Source organism: Eubalaena glacialis, chromosome 18 (genome assembly GCF_028564815.1).
Source record: "Eubalaena glacialis isolate mEubGla1 chromosome 18, mEubGla1.1.hap2.+ XY, whole genome shotgun sequence".
NCBI lineage: Eukaryota > Metazoa > Chordata > Mammalia > Artiodactyla > Balaenidae > Eubalaena > Eubalaena glacialis.
The window spans coordinates 59,518,639-59,541,977 of record NC_083733.1 but is presented as its reverse complement, the minus strand read 5'-3'; the positions used below and the strand labels follow the sequence as shown (position 1 = coordinate 59,541,977).

Here is a 23,339-nt window from a genome sequence, read left to right as displayed (position 1 = left end):
GCATTAATTACATTCAAATGCGCAAAACTGAAGATCCACATGCAAAAGAATGAAGCTGGACCCTTACTTTATACCTTATGTGCAAATTAACTCAAAGTGGACCCCGATATCTTTTTTTTTTTTTAATATTTATTTATTTATTTGGTTGCACTGGGTCTTAGCTGCGGCAGGTGGGCTCCTTAGTTGCGTCTCACGGGCTCCTTAGTTGTGGCATGCGAACTCTTAGTTGCAGCATGCATGTGGGATCTAGTTCCCTGACCAGGAATCGAACCCAGGCCCTCTGCATTGGGGGCGCAGAGTCTTATCCACTGCACCACCTGGGAAGTCCCCTGATATATTTTTATAACTTGTGATTTGGGGATTTTATGTACAGGCCCACTTCATTTTATTGCTCTTTGCCTTATTGCACTTTGCAGATACTGCATTTTTTACAGATTGAAGGTTTGTGGCAACCCCGTGTCGAGCAAGTCTCTCTGTGCCATTTTTCCAATAGCATTTGCTCACTTTGTGTCTGTGTCATATTTTGGTAATTCTCACAATATTTCAAACTTTTTCATTATTATATCTGTTATGGTGATCAGTGATCTTTGGTGTTACTGTTGCAAAAAGATTACGACTTATTGCAGGCTCAGATGATGGTTAGCATTTTTTAGCCATAAAGCATTTTAAAACTAAGGTGTGTACATTGTTTTTAGACATGATGCTGTTGCACACTTAATAGACTACAGTATAGTGTAAACATAACTTTTTTTTTTTTTCTGTTTAGCTGTGCCGCATGGCTTGTGGGATCTCAGTTCCCTGACCAGGGATTGAACCCGGGCCATGGCAGTGAAAGTGCTGAATCCTAACCGCTAGACCATCAGGGAATTCCCATCATAACTTTTTAATTTTTAAAATTAATTAATTAATTAATTAATTTATGGCTGTATTGGGTCTTCGTTTCTGTGCGAGGGCTTTCTCTAGTTGCGGCAAGCGGGGGCCACTCTTCATCGCGGTGCGCGGGCCTCTCACTATCGCGGCCTCTCTTGTTGCGGAGCACAGGCTCCAGACGCGCAGGCTCAGTAGTTGTGGCTCACGGGCCTAGTTGCTCCGCGGCATGTGGGATCTTCCCAGACCGGGGCTCGAACCCGTGTGCCCTGCATTGGCAGGCAGATTCTCAACCACTGCGCCACCAGGGAAGCCCCCCCCCGCATCATAACTTTTATATGCACTGGGAAACCAAAAAATCCACAAGACTTGCTTTATTGTGATAGTCTGGAACTGACCCCGCGATATCTCCGAGGTATGCCTGTATTTTGTAGTTAAAAGAATTGAAAAAAGAGAGAGAGAGAGAGAGAGAAGTAAGACATGCTCTCCCCCTGGTGTCTGAGAATCCTGGGGATTCGTGTCCTTGTGACCCTCTTGATTCAAGGTCTTCCCTCCATGCCTTTGGTTCTGTCTCACATGGTGACGGTCCATGCAAAACTCTGTCCCTCCTCAATTCCCACAAAAGATCCCCTCGCACACAGCCACTCGAGGTGTAATAAATAAACTTTAATGAGGTGTTTGGGGGCTGGGGACGGACAAGGGGCTTATGTGGCAGCAAGGCAACCAATCTCCCTTTGTGTCCCTGACGCCGTGGAGCCCCACTGGCCTTGTCACCCCCTTACCACTCCCATGCTGCTGGGTCGCATCTCTTTCCCGTCCTTCTCTGTTCTGCATTCTCCCATCTGCCTAGAGAGAAGCCCCAATCCTTCTCACTTTCTCTTGCAGAGTGGCTCATGCCCTGCATTCTGGCCCAGGGTCTCTATCTCCCTAAGGTATTTTCTCCAACAGACAGTTCTGTCTGTCACACTTGCAGTGTAGTAAACCATAATCGTGTGTAAACAGCTTTCCTGAGTTCTGTGACTCCTTATGGTGAATGACTGAACCTGAGGGTTGGTCTTGAGGACCCCTGAGCTTGCACCCGCCCACTGTGTTGTGAGGCAGAGGGGACATTCTTGAGGTCTGGCAAGGGAAGGGTGGCCAGTCTCTTTGGAGGGAGACGTCATCCATTGAGGTGGGGTGGCTGTCCAGCTGCGAGGCCCACTTCCTCACCAGCTCCAGTGAGGACTCTCTCTGTTCAGTCCCGATGCTGTCACCTGGTGCCCTCTGTCGATGGATCCCGGGGAGAGCTGGCATTACAGCCAACAGCTGAATAGATGACATTCTGGAAGCGGGAATACACAAACTTTAGCCTCAGGCCCTTCCAAAACAATTCTTCCTGCTGAAGCCCAGCATGCAAAGAGCTGCAGGCCTGCTTCTGTCCCCGCCCCTGGAAGCCAGGGCAGCACTTCTCCAGGTGTGGTCATGAGTAGGGAGGGGAGGGACGGGGTGCCTATGAAAATTCAGGTCCCCAGGCACCAGCACAGACCCACCAGACCACTCTCAGGGGGTGGGGCCCAGGAACCTGCAGTTTATATTTATTTATTTAGGCCACACCATGTGGCCTGTGGGATCTTAGTTCCCTTACCAGGGATTGAACCCGGGCCCTCGGCAATGAGAGCGCAGAGTCCTAACCACTGGACCGCCAGGGAGTTCCCGGAACCTGCATTTAAGCAAACCTTACAGGGGATTCTGCCCAGCAGGAAGGGTTTGGGAACTGATGCTCGAGGCCTTTGAAGAAAAGATCCAGGACCTGACTCCTGAGGCTGTGCTGGCTTTTGGTTAAGTGCTGCAGGTGCCCAGAGAGGCCTGGCCCCTCCTTGGGAAAGCCCACAGTGATTAATCTGTGGTTCATGCAGAATTCCCCCATAACCTCCTCAGCTCCATCACCACACTTACCCCATTAGCAGACGAACTGTGCTGGTTCCGACCTGAGGAGACAGGAGGAGAAGTGGTCAGAAGTGAATGACAATGCTGGAAAGTGTGGGAAGAAGGCACGTGTGGGTGGCCAGGCCCCCTGAGTTCTAAGGCCTGGCTCTGCTATTGATGTGGGGGAATCACTTCCCAAAATGGTTTCTACATTTATAAAACACAACTGGGGTATAGACTTCATCTAGTTATTCATTCAGTTATTAAGTATACATAAATATTTACTGAGCGCAGGCTCTGGAACCAGATGGAAGCGTTCAAATCCCAGCTCTGTCCTTTAGCAGCTGTGTGACCATGGGTAATTGACTTAACCTCTCTGTGCCTCAGTTTCCTCAACCATCAAACAGGGATTTATTCAGCAAATAGAAAATGTCTACTTTGTGCCAGGTGCATTCTAGGTGCCGGGGATATGGATGTGGTGAGCAAAACAGACAAAAATCCCTCTTCTCATGGTGCCTATGTTAATAACAACAGGCATATTAGTAATAGTGATAATAATCATAGCTTATATATACACCCAGTGTGTGGCTTACAGTGTGCCAAATGCTGCACTAAGTACTGTACCTATACTATAAGGTACAGTCACTCCCATTTCACAGAGGAGGAAACTGAGTCATAGAGAGTAAGGCATTTGCCCATGGTGACGCAATAAAGCAGTAGAGTGTGGACTCAGATACAGGCAGTCTGGCTCTGGACGTCATGCATTCAGCAAACACTTACTCAAATGCCTCTTTTGTGCCCGACCCTGTGGTAGGTGGTGCTGAGGACACAGCCATGACCATGACACTTCTAGCTGTGCCCTCCTGGGGCTCCCAGTCCACTGGAGAGACAGACAAGTCCCCACACAGTGATGTCCCTGAGTGGGCAAGGCTGGGGTGCGGGAGCCCAGAGGAGGTGCTTGGCTCATTTTGGGAAAGATCAGGGAGGGCTTCCTGGAGGAGGGGGCCTCCCACTGGGATGTGAGGAGGCCATTTTGTTTAGTGGTTGAAGGAACAAAGCTTTGTAGCCAACAGAACTGCCTTCTACTCTTGACTTTCCAGCTATGTGCTAGCTGGCAGGTGACATCACCTCTCTGAGCAAACATTTCCTCATCTGTAAAATGGGCTCATAGCGGGACTCTCTTTGCAGGGTGGTTGTGAGCATTCAAGGGGGCTGTGCGCAGAAAGTGCCTGGCATGGAGAAAGTGCTCAGCAAAATGTAGCTCTTTTGATTACAGAATTAGCCGCAGGGCTTTGCCAGAGGGAGCTGTGGGGAGGCTGCTCCAGGCAGGAGAACAGGCTTGCAAAGCCCTTGAGGTGAGAGAACGTCAGATCCTTTTAGAGCTCGGGATCGGGGCACCAGTTCCTGCCACCCCCCTCCTTTCCGTGAGAGCAGGGAGGGAGCCAGTCGTGAGCAAGACAGATGGAAGAAAGCTGGGGCGGGGGTTAAATGTTATTCCACCCTCCATCCATCCAGCAGGAGCTCCTGTGTCACCTGGATTAAAAGCCAAATCCTTACTGTGGCCTTCGAGGACCTACAGGAGCTGCTCCCACTTTGTAAAATGAATCAATGATCCAATGAATAAAACTGCCTGGTCTCAGTGTCCTTGTCTGTCAAATGAGGGAACCTCATGGTACTGGGGTGAGGATTCAGTGAGAGGCTGCCATGTGGAAAGCTTAGTGCAGAGCCTGGCACATAGTAGGTGCTCAGTTATGTTGGCTGTGGTGATGTTCATTTATGGCAGACAGGCGGGGGATATCGCAAAAAAGAGGGGACTCACGGGAGTTTCTGGATTTCCAGAAATAAATCCAGAGCCCCAGCAGGAGTAGACCAACCGGCATGATAGTGAAAGTCAGGATGATAATGATCTTAGAGGCTAAGCCCGAATTTGACGGCTCTCTGGGAAGTCCTGCAGGAAGAGAAGGAAGCAGAGATTTAAGATGAGAGACTTCGGGCTTTTTACCTGCCCCCAAAATATTACCCTTCGTTGTTTTTTTTTTTTTTTTTTGTGAAATAGTATGCCTTACGTTGATTTTCTGAATGTATTTTTTTTCTTTATATTTTATTTATTTATTTATGGCTGTGCTGGGTCTTCGTTTCTGCGCGAGGGCTTTCTCCAGTTGCGGCGAGTGGGGGCCACTCTTCATCGCGGTGCGCGGGCCTCTCACCGCCGCGGCCTCTCCTGTTGCGGAGCACAGGCTCCAGACGCGCAGGCTCAGTAATTGTGGCTCACGGGCCCAGCCGCTCCGTGGCATGTGGGATCCTCCCAGACCAGGGCTCGAACCCGTGTCCCCTGCATTGGCAGGCAGACCCCCAACCACTGCGCCACCAGGGAAGCCCTACCCTTCGTTTTTTAAGGAAGCTACCACTCTGCTTCCCTCAGTCTATATGGTTTAGGTGGACTTGACCCCACCCTCTGGTTCCTAGGATGGGACTTTGACCTGGGCCTGGCCAATCAGAGCATTCCATTCTCCCTGGCTACTGTGATTGGTTCATGGGGGTGGGGGTGGTCTGTAACTTAAGTTAAGCCAATGAGAGCCAGCCCTGGGATTTTGGCTAGATTATTGAAAGTGGTGTATTCTTTCCCTTGGGATTTCTAAACTGGTGGGCTGTGAGCCTATAGCTGCTGAGGACCATCTTACCTTCCTGAGGGGAAAGCCTGCCAGGGAATAAAGCCAGCATAGAGAAAAGCAGAGACAAGAGAGGTCAAGAAAAGCAGAGACAAGAGGGGTCAAGAAAAGTTCCTGGGTTACATAGTTGGAGCACCTGGATCTAACCATACCTGAAGGTACCTTTCCAATAAAGTCCCATTTTTGCTTGGACTATTTTGAGTTGTGCTTCTATCAACTGCAAATGATAGAGTTCTGTCTAATACACTTGGAAAGGCCTTCCTGAGTCCACTGGGAAAAGGCATCACGCAACTACCCCAGCCTGGGTTTCCAGAGGGGCTGTGTCCAGGTGGCTGTACAATGGTTCCAATGGTACAGATGTTGAGTTAACAGAGAGTAAAGCTGATCCTGTTGAACCTTCCATGAGGGGGGCTTAGGGGAAGGATGGGAGCTAGAGAGCATTCTTGTGGCTGCGGGACTCGTTTAACCAGGGACCACCTCTAAACTCCTCCTTCAGAGGGAAGCCTACTGTGATTTCTTCTTTTGATCTTTCTGTTCTCCCCACCCAGGGGGCTTCTTACCTGTGACCAGGACGGTCACTTCTGCCTGGCCAGTCCCTAGGGCGTTGGTGACAAGGCAGATGAAAGTCGTGTTGATGGACTCATCCACGGTATGGATCAGGAGCCGGGCGCCCTGGGCCACAGCAGAGGGTGGCAGGGGTCCCATGGTCCTAGGAGAGACAGATAGGTGAGGAAGTGGCCTCGGTTGGAGGCCTAGAATAACAGGTGATGGGGCACTCACTGTATGCCAGGAATACAGAAACCCTCACGCCATCTACAGTACAAGTTGAGAGCAAGCCTGGAGTTCCCCCAGCTCTGCCTCTCACACTCCCATCCAGCCGATCGGCAGATCCTGTCTGCCCCACCTTCAAAATCTAGCCTGAGTCTGACGACTCCTCAGGGCCTGAGCAGAGGCCTGAAGGAGGTGAGGGTGAGCCGTGTGGGTACCGATGGGAAGAGCATTCCAGGCATAGGGAACAGCATATGCAAAGACCCTGAGGTGAGAGCATAACTGTAGTGTTTGAGGATCTACAAGGAGGCCACTGTGGATATAGAGGCGAGAGCAAAGGACCACGGCCACCACCCTGGTCTGTTCCCCCTACTCCTGGGGGAACCTTCTCACTGGGCTCCCTATTTCCACCCCCACTCCCACCCCGCTCTGTCCCCCACTCAGCATCTGAGAGACCTTGTTAGAACTAAGTCAGCTCGGGGACTTCCCTGGTGGCGCAGTGGTTAAGAATCTGCCTGCCAGTGCAAGGGACACGGGTTCAAAGAAGCCCGAGCACCGCAACTAAGAGCAGCCCCCGCTCGCCGCAACTAGAGAAAGCCCGCGCGCACCAACGAAGACCCAGTGCAGCCAAAAATAAATAAAATTAAAAAAAATTATATATATAAAAAAAGAACTAAGTCAGCCCAAGTCCCTCCTCTGTCCAGAGCCCGCCAGTAAAGGAAAAGTCCTTAGCACGGGCACAGGTCCCACACAAGCTGGCTCCCTGACGCCACTGACCCCTTTGCTCTCGCCTCTATATCCATGGTGGCCGATGTGTTGATCCTCGAACACTCCAGTTATGTTCCCACCTCAGGGTCTTCGCATATGCTGTTCCCTATGTCTGGAATGCCCTTCCCATCGGTACCCATACCGCCCACCCTCACCTCCTTCAGGCCTCTGTTCAGATGTCACCTTTGTGACGCCTTCCTTGGCCACCCTCTTTCAACTGCAGTGACCCCCTTCTCACCCTCCTCCTCTGCTTTATCTTTTCCATGGCATTTATCACCACCTGACACACTCTGTTCTTGACAACGTTATCTTGTTTACTTTTTAAATTTTTTAAAAAATATTTTATTTTGGCCACGCCCTGCGGCTTGTGGGATCTTAGTTCCCCGACCAGGGATTGAACCCTGGGCCCCTGCAGTGAAAGCGCAGAATCCAAACCACTAGACCACCAGGGAATTCCCATGTTATCTTGTTTAATTGTTTCTCTCCCCCATCAGAATGGGAGCTCTGAGAGGGGAGGGAATTTGGTCTATTTTATTTACCAAGGTTTGTGGGTCAACAGCATCTGGCACACAGTAAGCAGTCAAGAAACACTGGTTTAATGGATGGAGGAGATGCAGGCATGGATTTGGGCGGCAGAGCTGGCATGGAAACCCGGCTGTGTGGCTCGTGAGCCTGAATCGTGGCACTTTGGGGCAGGAAGGTAATGGCCAGCCATCAATACTAGTTGAAAACCTTCGACTGGCAGTTCCTCCGGCCAACCATTGAGACACGACTGTGGCTGTCCACAGAGATGGACAGATGGGGATGCTGACCACCATGGCATTTGCAGAGTTGAAAACAGGAGAGCACCTCCGTATCCCCATTTGGGATTGGTTAAATCACTGAAGGGCTCATCTATGATGGAATCGCAGCACCATGAAGAAGGGGGCTGTGGGTATTTTGAAATGCATAAAAGATAAGGACTGTTGGCTAGATGGAGACAGGAATGGACTGATGGGCAGGAATGTGGCAAAGAAGTACGTGAAAATATCAGAAGGAGAATCCATGTGGTGGGGTTTTTGAGTGTCACTGGAAAATTCTTACAACTTTTCTGTATGTGTGAAAATTTTCCTGATAAAATGTTGGGGGAAAATAGATCTATGTGCCTTGACATGGAGAGGTGTTCATGAGATAGAGGAAAAAATTTTAAATTGTACATACAGCACAGTTTTTGTTTAGAAATATTGGAAGAAAAGACGGGAAGGATATATAACAAAGGGTAACAGTGGAGGTGTTCTGGAGGTGACTGGGTACCTGACTACAGGTGCTATTTTCTTCTTTTTACTCATAACCATATTGTCTAAAGTTTCTACAATGCTAAGTTATTTTTGAAATAAGAAAAAAAGGCCCAATAAAAATTACATAAAACATGGGACTTCCTTGGTGGTGCACTGGATAAGACTCTGCACTCCCAGTGCAGGGGGCCCGGTTTCGATCCCTGGTCAGGGAACTAGATCCCACATGCCGCAACTAAGAGTTCGCATGCCGCAACTAAGGAGCCCGTGTGCCACAACTAAGACCCGGAGCAAGCAAATAAATAAATTTTTAAAAATTACATAAAACAATTTACCCCTTTGCCTTTATCTTCCCCCACTTGTAACCCCGGCCTCGGTATGAATTTGAGGAGATTTTCTCATTGCTCTGCCCCTCAGTCAAGAGAACGGGGATGGGACAGTATTTGCTCTGTGAGAGGTGACTGAGCAGGTAACACGTGATGGCTGGGGAGGTGGCACAGCCCAGAGGTTAAGGGGATCAGGTTTGGAGCGAGACGCCAATGGGAGGGTCACCTCTGTGCCCCATGGCTGTGTGCCCGGGCCGATGACGGCAGCTCCTGCGGCCCAGCTAATCTTTAATCCAGGCCTGGCCATAATGCAGACTGTGCCTGGAGTGTGGGGATCCTGTGGGTTCAAGCTAAGTACAGCAGGCACGCCATAAAGAGCAGGTGTGTCAGCACACCTGGACTAAACCACCGCATAAACTCTGCGCACGCAAGACAGACATTTTCCTGGGGGCCTGCAGTTGACTGCTTGCTCTCTTTTTACTTTCCTGCCTACACCCTTCCTCCCTCAGAGCCAGGAATCGAGGTCCCCAACCCCCTCATCTCTCAGGACCCAGGTAGCTGGGTTCCCAGCCCCTCCTCCCTCTGACCCAGGAACTCACGTGTTCCAGTTATAACCTGTGGGCTCTGGTTTGCTGCGGACGTCACAGTTCAGGGAGGCCTCACTACGGCCGATGTACCAGTTGCCATCATAGCCGGATATGGACACCTCGGGGGGGTCTGGGGGAAACAGACACACAGGCTCAGAGACAGAGAGCCTTCAGAGGGGCCTAAAGATAATTGGGATTCATGTCACAACAGGAAAAGGGCCTTGGTGGGTTTTGGGGAACAGCTCAGGGTAGAGAGGCCTCCGAGGGGTCTGGGGCGATGGGTTCTACCCCCTCCCCCCCCCCGGCTCCGAGAATGGAAGTCTGGGGGTCCTCAACAGGGTGCCAGGAGGTGGGGCACAGAGAGGGCTTCTCAGCACCTGCTTCTCTCTACTGGTTTTCCTGGGTAAAGCCAGATCCTGGTGTGCCTGGGCTGTCCTGTGAGAAGAGGCCTCCTGGGCGCTCATAATACACAGGAGCATACTCAAGGCTCTGATAAGTCCCGCAGGAAAGAATCCTGGATGACCCTGTTTCAGCCTGCTGCTTATCCAACTCAAATGTGATCGACAGGGGAGATTTTCAAAGTCCCCAGAGGGAAGGCCAATGAGACAGGGTGTTTGTGTGTGTGTGAGGTGGGGGGGTGCTGAGGGAATCAGTACAGCACCTACTGGGGAGGGAGTATTCGGTATAGACAATGATGGGAGGACACAGCCCGCAGACGAGCCAGTGTAGACAACAGTGGGCTAGAGAGAAGTGCAGACTACACTGGAGCCAGTGTAGACCTCTCTCCAGGGGATCCAGTGTAGACAGTGTTGTGGGTCGGTGTGAGAGAGTGCCTGGGAGAACCCGTGTAGAAAATGCAGGCTTTCAGTGCAGCAGTGGCCACGGGCACCTCTCTAGACAACACAGGGAACAGTGCCAACTCCCCACAGCTGGTGGCCTACATGACTGGTGTAGACAGTGAGGGCAGCGCTGTCTGGGGCCCAGAGGAGCCAGTGTAGGTGGTTGGTAAGGCAGGGTAGAAAACGGACAAGGGAGTTGGTGTAGATGGTGGGGAAGTGGTGTAGCAGTGTGCACAAGGTCAGTGCGGACAGTTGCCCAGGGAAGCAGGCGTAGGCACTGTGTGTAGACTGGGCTCAAAGGAGCCCATATGGGGCGTCAGTGTAGGCGGGGGCCAGGGTAGACAATCGGGGAGCAGTGTGGACTGTGGCCTAAGAAGCTGGTATAGGCCTTTCCTGGCGGTCCAGTGGTTAAGACTCCACTGTAGGGGGCACGGGTTCAATCCCTGGTTGGGGAACTAAGATCCCGCATGCCACGTGGTGCAGCCAAAAGAAACAAAATAAGAAGCTGGTATGGACAATGAAGGACAGTGCCGTTTGTGGCCCAGGGGAGCCGGTGTAGACGATGTGCGGATGGGGGTAGGCAGTAATCAGGGAAGCCAGTGAGGATGATGGGGGTGATGTTGGGAGTGGCCTGGGTGGGGGGGGTCAGTGTAGACAATGGTGGGGGAGGGTGGAGACAGTCTGGCAGCCCCTCCTGCCCTTGCTCACACTTGGGTCCACTCACAGGGCACGGTGAGGGTCATGGGCAGCGCCACCGCCTCCTCGAAGCTCTCGTGCTCCACTCTGCAAGTGACATTCTTGCCATCCACATGGCTGGAGGGCATCAAGGTTAAGAGACTGATGACGGTGACAGTGCCAGGCAGGGGCCCTGGCTCCTGGCTTGTATTCGCCATCTTGTCCAGGGGCGGGGACCAGGAGATGCGGGCGGGCGGGCGACCCCCCCTGGAGATGCAGTGGGCCACGGGCACAGGCTCCAGGCTGAGCTGGCTGAGCGGGATCTCCTGGGTCTCAGCCTTGTTCTGGGGCTGGGCTGGGGGAAAGAAGCAAAAGGGACGGGTCACTCCTCACCTGCAGTCATTCAACAAACATCTCAGCAGCAGAGGAGGGCGGCTCATTGAGGGGACAGGATGCGGCCAGGTTCAAATCCCAGCTCTGCCCCTGAGCAGTAGGGTGGCCTTGGGCAAGTCCGTGCCTCAGTTTCCTTGTCTGTCAACTGGGTATAATGAGAGGATCACCGGCGATGAGAATTTGCGGGTAAAGCTCTTAAAATGGTACTTGGCGTGTAATAAGTGCTCAATGTATGTTATTATTATTGGTAATTGAACACATTGCCTGGCTCTGTGATGGGCAGTGTTGAGGACCCAGCAACGACCGAGACAACCCCACCCCTGCCTTCATTGGGTGGACTGTCCAAGGGGAAGACAGACTTCCCCAGGCAGTGATGACTCAGAGTGGGCAAGGCTGGGATGGGGGAGCCCAGAAGGGGTGCCTGAATCTGGGGGGGGGTGCGTTACAGAGGGCTTCATGGAGGAGAGGGAGGGATGAGCCGTGCCCTGGAGGGTCTGAGGGAAAGTGACTGGCTCAAGGTTACACGGTTGTCAGTGACAGAGCTGGACCTCCCCACAAGGTCTGTCTGACTCCAAAACTACCTTGACCATTTCTTAATCATTCTGGTGATTCCAAGACCTGGGGTTTCACTTGGTTCCTTTCGCCTCAGTACCTGTGTTCTTGTTACTGAAGATTTCTCTTTAATTTGACTCATTGGTTCTGTTTTACCCTCATCCTAAATCATAAGACCTGAAGTCCCAAGTTTTCTGAAATGACGACAGTTGCCTTTGGTTGGGTACTGTGTGCCAGGCACTGTTCCAAGCACTTAATCTTTCCTGAGTCATTCATGCAAGGCCCGGGACAGTTCCTGGCACATAAGCAGAAAAGAAATGTCAGCTCTTATTCATCCTCATAGCGGATCTCCATTTCACAGATGAGGAAACGAGGCACAGAGACTTTGTACTCAGCTGCCAAGAGGAGGGCCTGTCATATTTTCCCTGGTGCTCATAAAAATGAACACATGGTTCCATGACAGTGCCAAGGGTGTCCCCCCTCCCCGCCTTACTGGGTATCAGAATCCCCTTCTCCGAGTCTGTCTATTTCAACTCTCCCTTCCTCACCAAAGGGCGTAACAGTAACTGACCCCCTATCACCAGCTCACAGAGGCCTCTGCTCTAAGCAGTTCGCCTGGATAAACTCCCGGGACCCTCAGGACAGCTTTCTGAAGGCAGCACTGTTGTTACTAAGCCTATTTTGCAGGTGAGGAAAGGAGGTTCGCGAGCTGGTAGCGGCTTTTCCGCTTTCCAGGGCCCTTCCTGTCCCCACCCCCTTCTCGCACCAGCCACTCCCCCCCTCCTCGCTCCCCAGCACCCCCAGCCCCTCCATCCCCTCGGCCCTCAATCTCCAAGATCTTACTTCCCATCATCTCTAGTACTCTCTTTTGGTCCTCCAGCCCCTCCCCCCTCGAATCTCCCCTTCTGCATCCCCGCCCCATCATTGCCCGACCTCCTTCTTTTGTCCCCGCGGAATCTCTGCTCGGGAGGGAATCTCCCTCCCTCCCGGGCCCTTCCCTCTCTTTGCTTACCTCCCTACCCCACCCCACACCCCTCCCTTTCGGCCCCCCTCCTCCCGGCTCACCGAGCACCCGGAGCCAGGTTCGGGCGCTCCTGTCGCCGTTGGGGAACGTGGCGAACTGGCAGGTGTAATTGCCTTCATCTTCGGCGCGCAACCCCCGCACGGCCAGCGATGCGTCTCGCAGCTCCTCGCCTGGCCTGGCGGCCACGAACGCCAACCGGCCGGGCTCCGGGAAGCTGGGGCCCTGGGTGGGGTGGAAGACCGCCACGCTGCGGGCGGCCTCCGCCAGCTTCTGCCGAGTCCAGGTCACCTGCGTCACCGTCACATTGTGCTCCAGCGGCTGCAGTTTGCACGGCAGCTCCGTGGTGTCGCCCAGAAAGCCGCGCACCTGGGCTGGGGCCAGCACTCCGATTGTCTTGATCCCTGCGGGGAAACGCGGGGCGGGTCACACCCGGGTGTCCCTGATCTGGATGGGGAGAGGCGCCTGGGAGGTCGCTCACCTGGGCCTTGGAGCCCCTTAGTTGGGAGTGTGTGTGGGGAGGAGGGACGGAGGTGGGGAGGGTCAGTCCGGATCCAGGGGTGAGGGTGAGGGGGGCTGGATTGGGTCTGCAACCGGGTTGCGCCCGTTCAGTCGGACTGTTGTTACCGTATTTCCTCTATCTCAGCATCATCAGTTTTTAAAATTGCGGTCAATATTGTGGTTAAAAAATTAAAATTGCCACTTAAACCATTTTAAAACGTACAGTTCAGTGGCAGTAAGTACATTCACGATGTTGTGCAACCACCACAAACTTTTTCATCACCCCTGAGTCATCAATTTTAAGATGTCATTTACAGCACGACCTGTCCTCAGTGGTTAGAGCATCCTGGATTTAGAGGTGTGGAAAGGGAAGAAACTCTAGGTCTTAGAATCCATGAAATAAAATATTACTGCTATTACTCTATGCGGACTCGGGTTGGGAAAATGTTTGTAGGTGATCCTAGCACAAGAAGGGAGGTGATCATAGCCCCAGTGTTTTGGATCCCTTCAGATCTCTGCTGTGAGGCTTCAGGCAGTTTCCTTAACCTCTCTGATTCTTTTTCCTAGTTTGTAAAATGGGACTAAAAACAGTTAACATTCACGGGTTGCTTACAAAGATCAGGGGCTGTTCTGAGCACTTTACACATCTCCCAGCATTCAGGCTTTAAACAGCTCCTTGAGGTAAGCACTACCGTCAGCCCCACTTTATAGAGAGGGAAAGCAAGGCACAGAGTCTTGTGCTTCAGGTCACACAGAGCACAAGTGGCAGAGGTGGATTTGAACCTGGGCCATCTACAGTTAAGACTCCTGATCTCTCATCCACCAGGCTCCAGATGAAAATCTTTCTGCCCAGGGCACCCTGCACATAGTAGGTCCTCAATATGTGTTGGCTTTTATCGATATCAAGAAACACAATGCTATGCGTCCTTATTAATAATAATAAGGATAAGGGACAAGGTGAGAAGGAGTTAAGTGCTTTGACTCTCAGTCCTGCTACTCACTAGCTGTGGCCTTTGTGCTGCTGGTTTCACTCCTCTGAGCCTCAGTCTCCTCATCTGTAAAATGGGGGTGGTTATAACTTAAGAGGGTGTTGGGAGGACTAAATGAGGAAGTTTATGTAAAGGGATTAGATATGCCAAGCACCCTATACAGGTGAATATTATAATTATTGTTATGAGGAAGAGGAGGCTGGGAGGTAGTGGACTGGGGTGCTTGGAGCGTGCGGTGTCGAGGGAGGGCACGGTCTGGACACGAGGGGATTGTGGAGTGGTGAGCATGCTAGTCTGGCTTCGAATGCCAGCTCCACCATGGATGTGCTGTGCAGCTCTGGGCAAGTGAGTCTCCTTCTCTGATGAGTCTCCTGGGAACTCCCTTGTTTATGAGCTGCCGACTTAGGCTTCATGGGTGAAAAGAAAACACCCAGGCTTTCAGCAAATTGTCTCTCTGAGAATGACATGTCACCCTTCCAGAAAGCCTTCCACTCTGCCTTCTGTCTGCATCCTCCATGCGCTGGGTCCAAAATCCTGGCTCTAGCAATGACATCCTGATGTGGCTCACCTCTTTTCTTTGGTTTTTCTCCCTCCATGAGGCAAGACCGCTCTGGGCAAGTGAGTCTCCTTCTCCTTCTCTTGATGGCAAGACCGCTATGAGGATGAAACTGGATGAAGTGGCCTTTCTCTGGCCTCGTACTCTGAGTAATAGCCAGGCCCAAGCTCCACTGTGTGCCAGGCACTGGGCTGCTCCCTTAGGTGAGGCCTCCTCCAACCCTCTCCAAGGGCCCATGAGATCCACACTGGGAGCACCAGTATTTTCATCCCCATTGGTCAGAGGGGGCAAGTGAGCCTTGCAGGCTCAAGCTACTTGCCTAAGCTAACCAGCAGGTGAGGGGCAGAGCCTGGGTTGAGACCTTTTGGGACATGGCCAGACTCTGGTTTCCCCGAGCCTGCATTCAGTGTTGTTATTATTGACGTGAATTATCGTTATCATTATTGTTCTTCTCCAGTGCATCTGACCTAGCTCAGCATCTTCCCAAGACACGGTCTTACTAGGTAGGTAGAATTCCACCCCCTGCCCCGTCCCCAACACACATTTTATGGAAACAGAGAGCTTAGGTCACTTTCCTGAGCTCACACATGTATTAAACGCCAAAAGCTATTTTGAGCGCACCGCCGTCTGACATCAGTGCTGTATCCCCAGTAACCTGGAAGGCTGCCCATAGTAGGAACTCTATAATAAACGTGTGTGGGATGAACGCATGCATGACTGAATGGCCATGTCCTTAGAGTCAGACATTTGGGGTCGAACGGGAACGGGGTTATGTGCCGCTGCTCCCTCCCCCCGCATCAAGCATCCTCTGTCGTTGTCAGCGGGCTATTGGGGGCTGGGGAGAAGGGTCCGCTTCTAGCGAGCGGGGTCGAGAGGTGTGGTGCCCGGGCGTGAGTCGCCTTCCACCTTATTTTTTCCCGGAGGCTGGCCCGCCCTGCCCTTCAGAAATCTCCCGAGGTCCCGCGGCTTTCCAGGAATCTGTCAGGAGAGTCCGCCCCAGCCCGGCGTTTCTCCATCCCTGGGGCGGAGGGGAGCACAAAGCGAAGGGCGGTGCGCTCGGCCTCGGGGAACCCAGGGGGCCGGGCCCAGGCGGGTGGGGAGGGAGAGGGGGAGCAGGGGCCGCCCGACCGCGCGGGGTCACTCACCGGCTCCCGAGGACGCCCAGAACAGCGACAGCAGGGACAGCAGCAGCGGCGGCCAAGCTAAGGGAGTGGCTCCGGCCATGCTGGGCGCGCCGCCGCCTTCTCCGCTCGCTCTGCCAGTCCCGCGGCCGCCGCGGGTCCTGGCCAGGAATCCTGGCGTCACTCAGCCGCCGAAGCTTAGGGGAGGGAAGGGGGAAGTTCTACTTCTTCCCTCCTCAGACTTGCAGCGGGGAAGAAGTAGAGAAGAAGTAGAACTGGGCTCCCGGGTCCCCGCCCGCTCCCGGGATTCCCGCCGAGGCTCTGGTACTGCCCCTCCCTCCGCGCCTGCGCTGACACTCGTCACTAGGGCAACATCACTAGGAGGTGGGTTCTGATGCCAGGAAGCTTCTATATAAGGATCCCCATGTGACAGGCGAGGAAGCTGAGGCACGCAGAGGTTCAGCGACTTTCTAAAGTTCAAGATTGGCGAGGGACAGAGCAGAGATTCGAGTCTATAATCGGGACAGATCCTGAGTTCCTAAGCTCAAGAGCTTAAACCCCCTGGGTTCATATTGGGCAAGTTGCTTCTCCTCCTGAGGCCTCAGTTTTCTCATCTGAAAAATGGACAGGATAACAGCGCTCACCTCACGGGAGGGTTTGTAAGACTTAAGCAACTGCTTAGCCCAATTCCTGGTATATCGTTTGTACTCAATAAACAGCTCTCACAATGACAACGACTGTTGCTTTACAGTTATCATCAAACAATAATGCTGGTGAGAATGATGGCTCATTCATTTTTCATTCCATAGATATTTTATGGAACCAGGCAGCATTCCAGGCACAGGGGATGCAACAGAAAATAAAACAGACAAAAATCCCTGCCTTCGTGGAGCCCCCCTTCTATCGGAGGGAAACAGACCATTAACAGATCAATCCACAGAATAGCATCATGTCTAGAGGTGATGATGGTTAGGGAGCAACATATAGAAGGGAGAGAGATGAGAGAGACCAAGATAGAGACAGAGGAATGAGAGAGGAATGGAGATAAACACACTCAGAGATGGCCACTGGGAGATGGGGAGAGAGAAAGAGAGAAAAGACACAAAGAGAGAGACACAAGACAGATAGTGAGGTGGGAGAGAATCGAGAGGCGACAGAGAGACCTAGAGAGCCCTGTGCTCAGATGTGGAGCTTGGGAGACTTCCTGGTCCCCAGCCCTGTTCATCCTAGCCGTGATCCCCACCTGGCCCACTAGCAGCTCTGACCCTTGTTCTGTGACATCCCCATATCTTTCTAGAAAATTCCCCCTTTGGGCTTTGGCCAGTTTGGAGGGTTCCGTTCCCTGCTGCCCTCTCTGACTTGGCCCCAGAGCCCACTCCTGGCACCCAGCTGTGGGTGGGTGCCTCTGATGCATGGTGTCTCTCACTCTGCATGTATGTAGGTGAATTTCTGAATGGAAATGTGGGAGCTGGTCTCTGGGAAATCTCTGAATTTTCTGGCACTCTTGTTCTGGGCCTCTGAGTTATTTCCAAATCGGGAACTTGTGGCCGCTGCTATGTTTCTCCCCTGGGCCATGATGTCACCTCTGGGGTTCCCCCTCCTCCCAGGGCTCCCAGCTACGCTTACTGTGGTTGCAGCAGCCTGCTCTCTGACTCTGGATGGTCAGAGGCTTCCCTCTTTCCCCCCCTGCCAATGTTTGGACCAGATTTGGGGCCCACCTCACCCCATATTCTGCCTCTTCCCCACTGGACATCTGACTTCTCGGTGACAGGAGTGGGGCCTCTGTCTGAAATCAAATCATTAGAGCCTTGGTCCTGAACAATTCCACGCAATGCAGATGATACAGGCTCCGTTACTGAAGCTCAAAATTGGGGTCAAGGCAGGGCTGAGGGTCAGGGATGGGGTGAAGGTTAGGGATGAACTCAAAGTTGGGGTTAAGAAAAGGGAGGTTCTCAGGGATAGGGTTAAGATGTGGTGAGTGTCAGTAGGAGGGGGAGGACCTTTGGTGACTGGTATTCTCGGGCAAAAACCCTTTGAGTCAATAAATACTTGGGAAGGCCAAAAGGTCCAGGCTGTCAAAATTCCTGAATTAAATAGAAAGTCTTGTTGCAGGTCTGGATGAGGCTGGGTGAGGACGTGATGGAGGGAGATGGGTGCCAGCTGGAATGGGTGGGTTGAGTTAAGGAGTTGTCTGGTTTCCCTGACAGCCCCTCTGCTGGCTCCTTTCCACCTCTGAGCCCTGAGGGGTGGTCTGGGGTCTCACTGAAACCACCCTCCTCTGGTTCCCACAGCTCCCTGGGCTCTGCCACCATGGCCCTTTGCTCTTTGTATCCATTCAATGAATACATATTTATTGAACACCTACTATGTGCTCGGCCCTGTCCTAAGTGCTGAAGATACAGTAGTGAGCAAGAGACAAAGTTCCTGTCTTCCTGGAGGTACCATGCTGGATGGGAGTTGGGAAGAGAAAGATAATAAAAAAGTAGACAGGTACTATATATACCAGGGGATGGTAAAAGCTATGAAGAAAAATAAGACACGGTAAGGAGACAAGGAAGAAGTTCTTCAATATTCCTCCTCTGTGGCTGCCCAACACTTTTGACTCTCCTCCCTCCAGCTTCCCCTGTGTGTCCCTCCTTCCCAAGGCAGAAACAAACAAACAAACCAAAAAACCCTCACAGCTTTAGTGTTTCTTTCAGCAGGTACAAGCCTGTGAACTAGGTGTCACCAATTGACTTGCATTTGGAGGGGACAACACAAGCCAGTTCTGAGCAGATGTTTTAAAGTTATGGCCTGACTCATCCACTGTTCTTCTTCTTTGGTTCCCATAACTGCCTGTCCCAGATGGGGTTGCTCCTTCAGCCATGGTGCCAGGACAAAGAAGATGTGTGAAGAAGAGCCACAGCTGACCTGCTGTCAATGTGTAACATGAGTGAGAAATTGATGAGCAAATCATCAAGATTTGGGGGTTGTTTGTTATTGCAGCAAAATCCAGTGAAAGCTGACTGATAGAAAAATCATCTCTGAGATGGGGTGTTGAAACCTAAATGAAGTCAGCTCCATGATTGCCTGGGGATAAAGTATTTCAGGCACAGGAAGAAGCAAGTGCAAAGGCCCTGAGGCACAAACCTGCTTGCTGACTTGACAAAGGGCCCGGTGTGGCTGGAGTAGGAAGAGTAATGGGAAGTATGAGGAACAGTTCAGAGAGGTAGGAAGAGGTCAGATGTTATTAGACTTAGTGGGCCATGGTAAGATGTTGATATTTTACGGAGGTGGGAAGACCTTGGAGGGTTTTGAGCTGATGTGATCACACTTGTGTTTTATCTTCCCGGACTGGGCTGGAACCCGCGTCCCCTGCATTGGCAGGCAGATTCTTAACCACTGCACCACGAGGGAAGTCCCCAGACTTGTGTTTTAACAGGATCCCTCTGGCTGCCCTGTGGGGAACAGGCTGTAGTGGGTGGCAGGTTGAAGCCAGTGGGGAAGTGACTGCAATGGTCCAGGTGGGAGGTGATGGAGGATCATTGCTGGGTGGTGGAAGAGGAGGTGAGATGAAGCGGTTGGATTTAAATGTAATTTGAAGGTAGAGACCCGGGGATTTGCTGACAGATTGGCTGTGGGGCATGAAAGAAACCTCTCTTTCCCACCGAGGACCCCACGGTCCTGGCCTGAGGGAAGGAGGAAGTGCTTTTGACTGAAATGGGGACAATGGCTGGAGCAGCAGGTTTGGAAGGAAAAGCAAATTTGGTTTCAGACTTGCTTCTTTGTGTCTTCCTGTCAAGACTCTAAATTCCTTGAGGGTTCGGACCAGTTCTAGACATTTTTCTGTACTCAAGTGCCAAATTATCTATTGAAAGAATAAATAAGTGAATGGAGAGGGCAGACAGCAGAAGCAAGAAGAACTACAATCCTTCAGCCTGTGGAACAAAAACCACATTCACAGAAAGATAGACAAGATGAAAAGGCAGAGGGCTATGTACCAGATGAAGGAACAAGATAAAACCCCAGAAAAACAACTAAATGAAGTGGAGATAGGCAACCTTCCAGAAAAAGAATTGAGAATAATGATAGTGAAGATGATCCAGGACCTCGGAAAAAGAATGGAGGCAAAGATCGAGAAGATGCAAGAAATGTTTAACAAAGACCTAGAAGAATTAAAGAACAAACAAACAGAGATGAACAATACAATAACTGAAATGAAAACTACACTAGAAGGAATCAATAGCAGAATAACTGAGGCAGAAGAACGGATAAGTGACCTGGAAGACAGAATGGTGGAATTCACTGCTGTGGAACAGAAGAAAGAAAAAAGAATGAAAAGAAATGAAGACAGCCTAAGAGACCTCTGGGACAACATTAAATGCAACAACATTCACATTATAGGGGTCCCAGAAGGAGAAGAGAGAGAGAAAGGACCAGAGAAAATATTTGAAGAGATTATAGTTGAAAACTTCCCTAACATGGGAAAGGAAATAGCCACCCAAGTCCAGGAAGCACAGAGAGTCCCATACAGGCTAAACCCAAGGAGAAACACGCTGAGACACATAGTAATCAAACTGGTAAAAATTAAAGACAAAGAAAAATTATTGAAAGCAGCAAGGGAAAAATGACAAATAACATACAAGGGAACTCCCATAAGGTTAACAGCTGATTTCTCAGCAGAAACTCTACAAGCCAGAAGGGAGTGGCATGACATATTTAAAGTGATGAAAGGGAAGAACCTACAACCAAGAGTACTCTACCTGGCAAGGATCTCATTCAGATTCGATGGAGAAATTAAAAGCTTTACAGACAAGTAAAAGCTAAGAGAATTCAGCACCACCAAACCAGCTCTACAACAAATGCTAAGGAACTTCTCTAAGTGGGAAACACAAGAGAAGAAAAAGACCTATAAAAACAAACCCAAAACAATTATGAAAATGGTAATAGGAACATACATATCGATAATTACCTTAAACGTGAATGGATTAAATGCTCCAACCAAAAGACACAGGCTCGCTGAATAGATACAAAAACAAGACCCATATATATGCTGTCTACAAGAGTCCCACTTCAGACCTAGGGACACATACAGACTGAAAGTGAGGGGATGGAAAAAGATATTCCATGCAAATGGAAATCAAAAGAAAGCTGGAGTAGCAATACTCGTATCAGATAAAATAGACTTTAAAATAAAGAATGTTACAAGAGACAAGGAAGGACACTACATGATGATCAAGGGATCAATCCAAGAAGAAGATAGAACAATTATAAATATATATGCACCCAACATAGGAGCACCTCAATACATAAGGCAACTGCTAACAGCTCTAAAAGAGGAAATCGACAGTAACACAATAATAGAGGGGGACTTTAACGCCTCACTTACACCAACGGACAGATCATCCAAACAGAAAATTAATAAGGAAACACAAGCTTTAAATGACACAATAGGCCAGATAGATTTAATTGATATTTATAGGACATTCCATCCAAAAACAGCAGATTACACTTTCTTCTCAAGTGCGCATGGAACGTTCTCCAGGATTGATCACATCTTGCAGCACAAATCAAGCCTCAGTAAATTTAAGAAAATTGAAATCTTATCAAGCATCTTTTCTGACCACAATGCTATGAGATTAGAGATCAATTACAGGGGAAAAAAACGTAAAAAACACAAAACACATAGAGGCTAAACAATACGTTACTAAATAACCAAGAGATCACTGAAGAAATCAAAGAGGAAATCAAAAAATACCTAGAAACAAATGACAATGAAAACACAATGATCCAAAGCCTATGGGATGCAGCAAAAGCAGTTCTAAGAGGGAAGTTTATAGCAATACAATCCTACCTCAAGAAACAACAAACATCTCAAATAAACAATCTAACCTTACACCTAAAAGAACTAGAGAAAGAAGAGCAAACAAAACCCAAAGTTAGTAGAAGGAAAGAAATCATAAAGATCAGAGCAGAAATAAATGAAATAGAAACAAAGAAAACAATAGCAAAGATCAATAAAACTAAAAGCTGGTTCTTTGAGAAGATAAACAAAATTGATAAACTATTAGCCAGACTCATCAAGAAAAAGAGGGAGAGGACTCAAATCAGTAAAATTAGAAATGAAAAAGGAGAAGTTACAACAGACACCGCAGAAACACAAAGCATCCTAAGAGACTACTACAAGCAACTCTGTGCCAATAAAATGGACAACCTGGAAGAAATGGACAGATTCTTAGAAAGGTATAACCTTCCAAGACTGAACCAGGAAGAAATAGAAAATATGAACAGACCAATCACAAGTAATGAAATTGAAACTGTGATTTAAAATCTTCCAACAAACAAAAGTCCAGGACCAGATGGCTTCACAGGTGAATTCTATCAAACATTTAGAGAAGAGCTAACACCCATCCTTCTCAAACTCTTCCAAAAAATTGCAGAGGAAGGAACACTCCCAAACTCATTCTATGAGGCCACCATCACCCTGATACCAAAACCAGACAAAGATACTACAAAAAAACAAAATTACAGACCAATATCACTGATGAATATAGATGCAAAAATCCTTAACAAAATACTAGCAAACAGAATCCAACAACACATTAAACGGATCATACACCATGATCAAGTGGGATTTATCCCAGGGATGCAAGGATTCTTCAATATATGCAAATCCATCAATGTGATACACCATATTAACAAATTGAAGAAGAAAAAGCATATGATCATCTCAATAGATGCAGAAAAAGCTTTTGACAAAATTCAACACGCATTTATGACAAAAACTCTCCAGGAAGTGGGCATAGAGGGAACCTACCTCAACACAATAAAGGCCATATACAACAAACCCACAGCAAACATCATTCTCAAAGGTGAAAAACTGAAAGCATTTCCTCTAAGATCAGGAACAAGACAAGGATGTCCACTCTCACCACTATTATTCAACATAGTTTTGGAAGTCCTAGCCACGGCAATCAGAGAAAAAAAGAAATAAAAGGAATACAAATTGGAAAAGAAGAAGTAAAACTGTCACTGTTTGCAGATGACATGATACTACACATAGAGAGTCCTAAAGATGCCACCAGAAAACTACTAGAGCTAATCAATGAATTTGGTAAAGTTGCAGGATACAAAATTAATGCACAGAAATCTCTTGCATTCCTATACAGTAATGATGAAAAATATGAAATAGAAATTAAGGAAACACTCCCATTTACCATTGCAACAAAAAGAATGAAATACCTAGGAATAAACCTACCTAGGGAGACAAAAGACCTGTATGCAGAAAACTATAAGACACTGATGAAAGAAATTAAAGATGATACAAACAGATGGAGAAATAGACCATGTTCTTGGATTGGAAGAATCAATATTGTAAAAATGACTATACTACCCAAAGCAATCTACAGATTCAATGCAATCCCTATCAAATTACCAATGGCATTTTTTACAGAACTAGAACAAAAAAATCTTAAAATTTGTATGGAGACACAAAAGATCCCGAATAGCCAAGCGGTCTTGAGGGAAAAAAACGGAGCTGGAGGAATCA

General features: G+C 49.6%; 1 protein-coding gene across 1 annotated transcript; it reads right to left on the bottom strand.

The window, feature by feature from the left end:
- Positions 1–1,512: 1,512 nt before the first annotated feature.
- On the bottom strand, positions 1,513–16,140 carry PVR (PVR cell adhesion molecule). Its single transcript, XM_061173247.1, has 8 exons — positions 15,836–16,140; positions 12,689–13,048; positions 10,728–11,033; positions 9,177–9,294; positions 6,002–6,150; positions 4,592–4,720; positions 2,803–2,834; positions 1,513–2,188 (listed from the first exon to the last, which is right to left on the bottom strand). The coding sequence occupies exons 1-8, from the start codon at positions 15,912–15,914 to the stop codon at positions 2,117–2,119; spliced, it is 1,245 nt and encodes a 414-aa protein (XP_061029230.1). The 5' UTR covers positions 15,915–16,140; the 3' UTR covers positions 1,513–2,116.
- Positions 16,141–23,339: the final 7,199 nt, after the last annotated feature.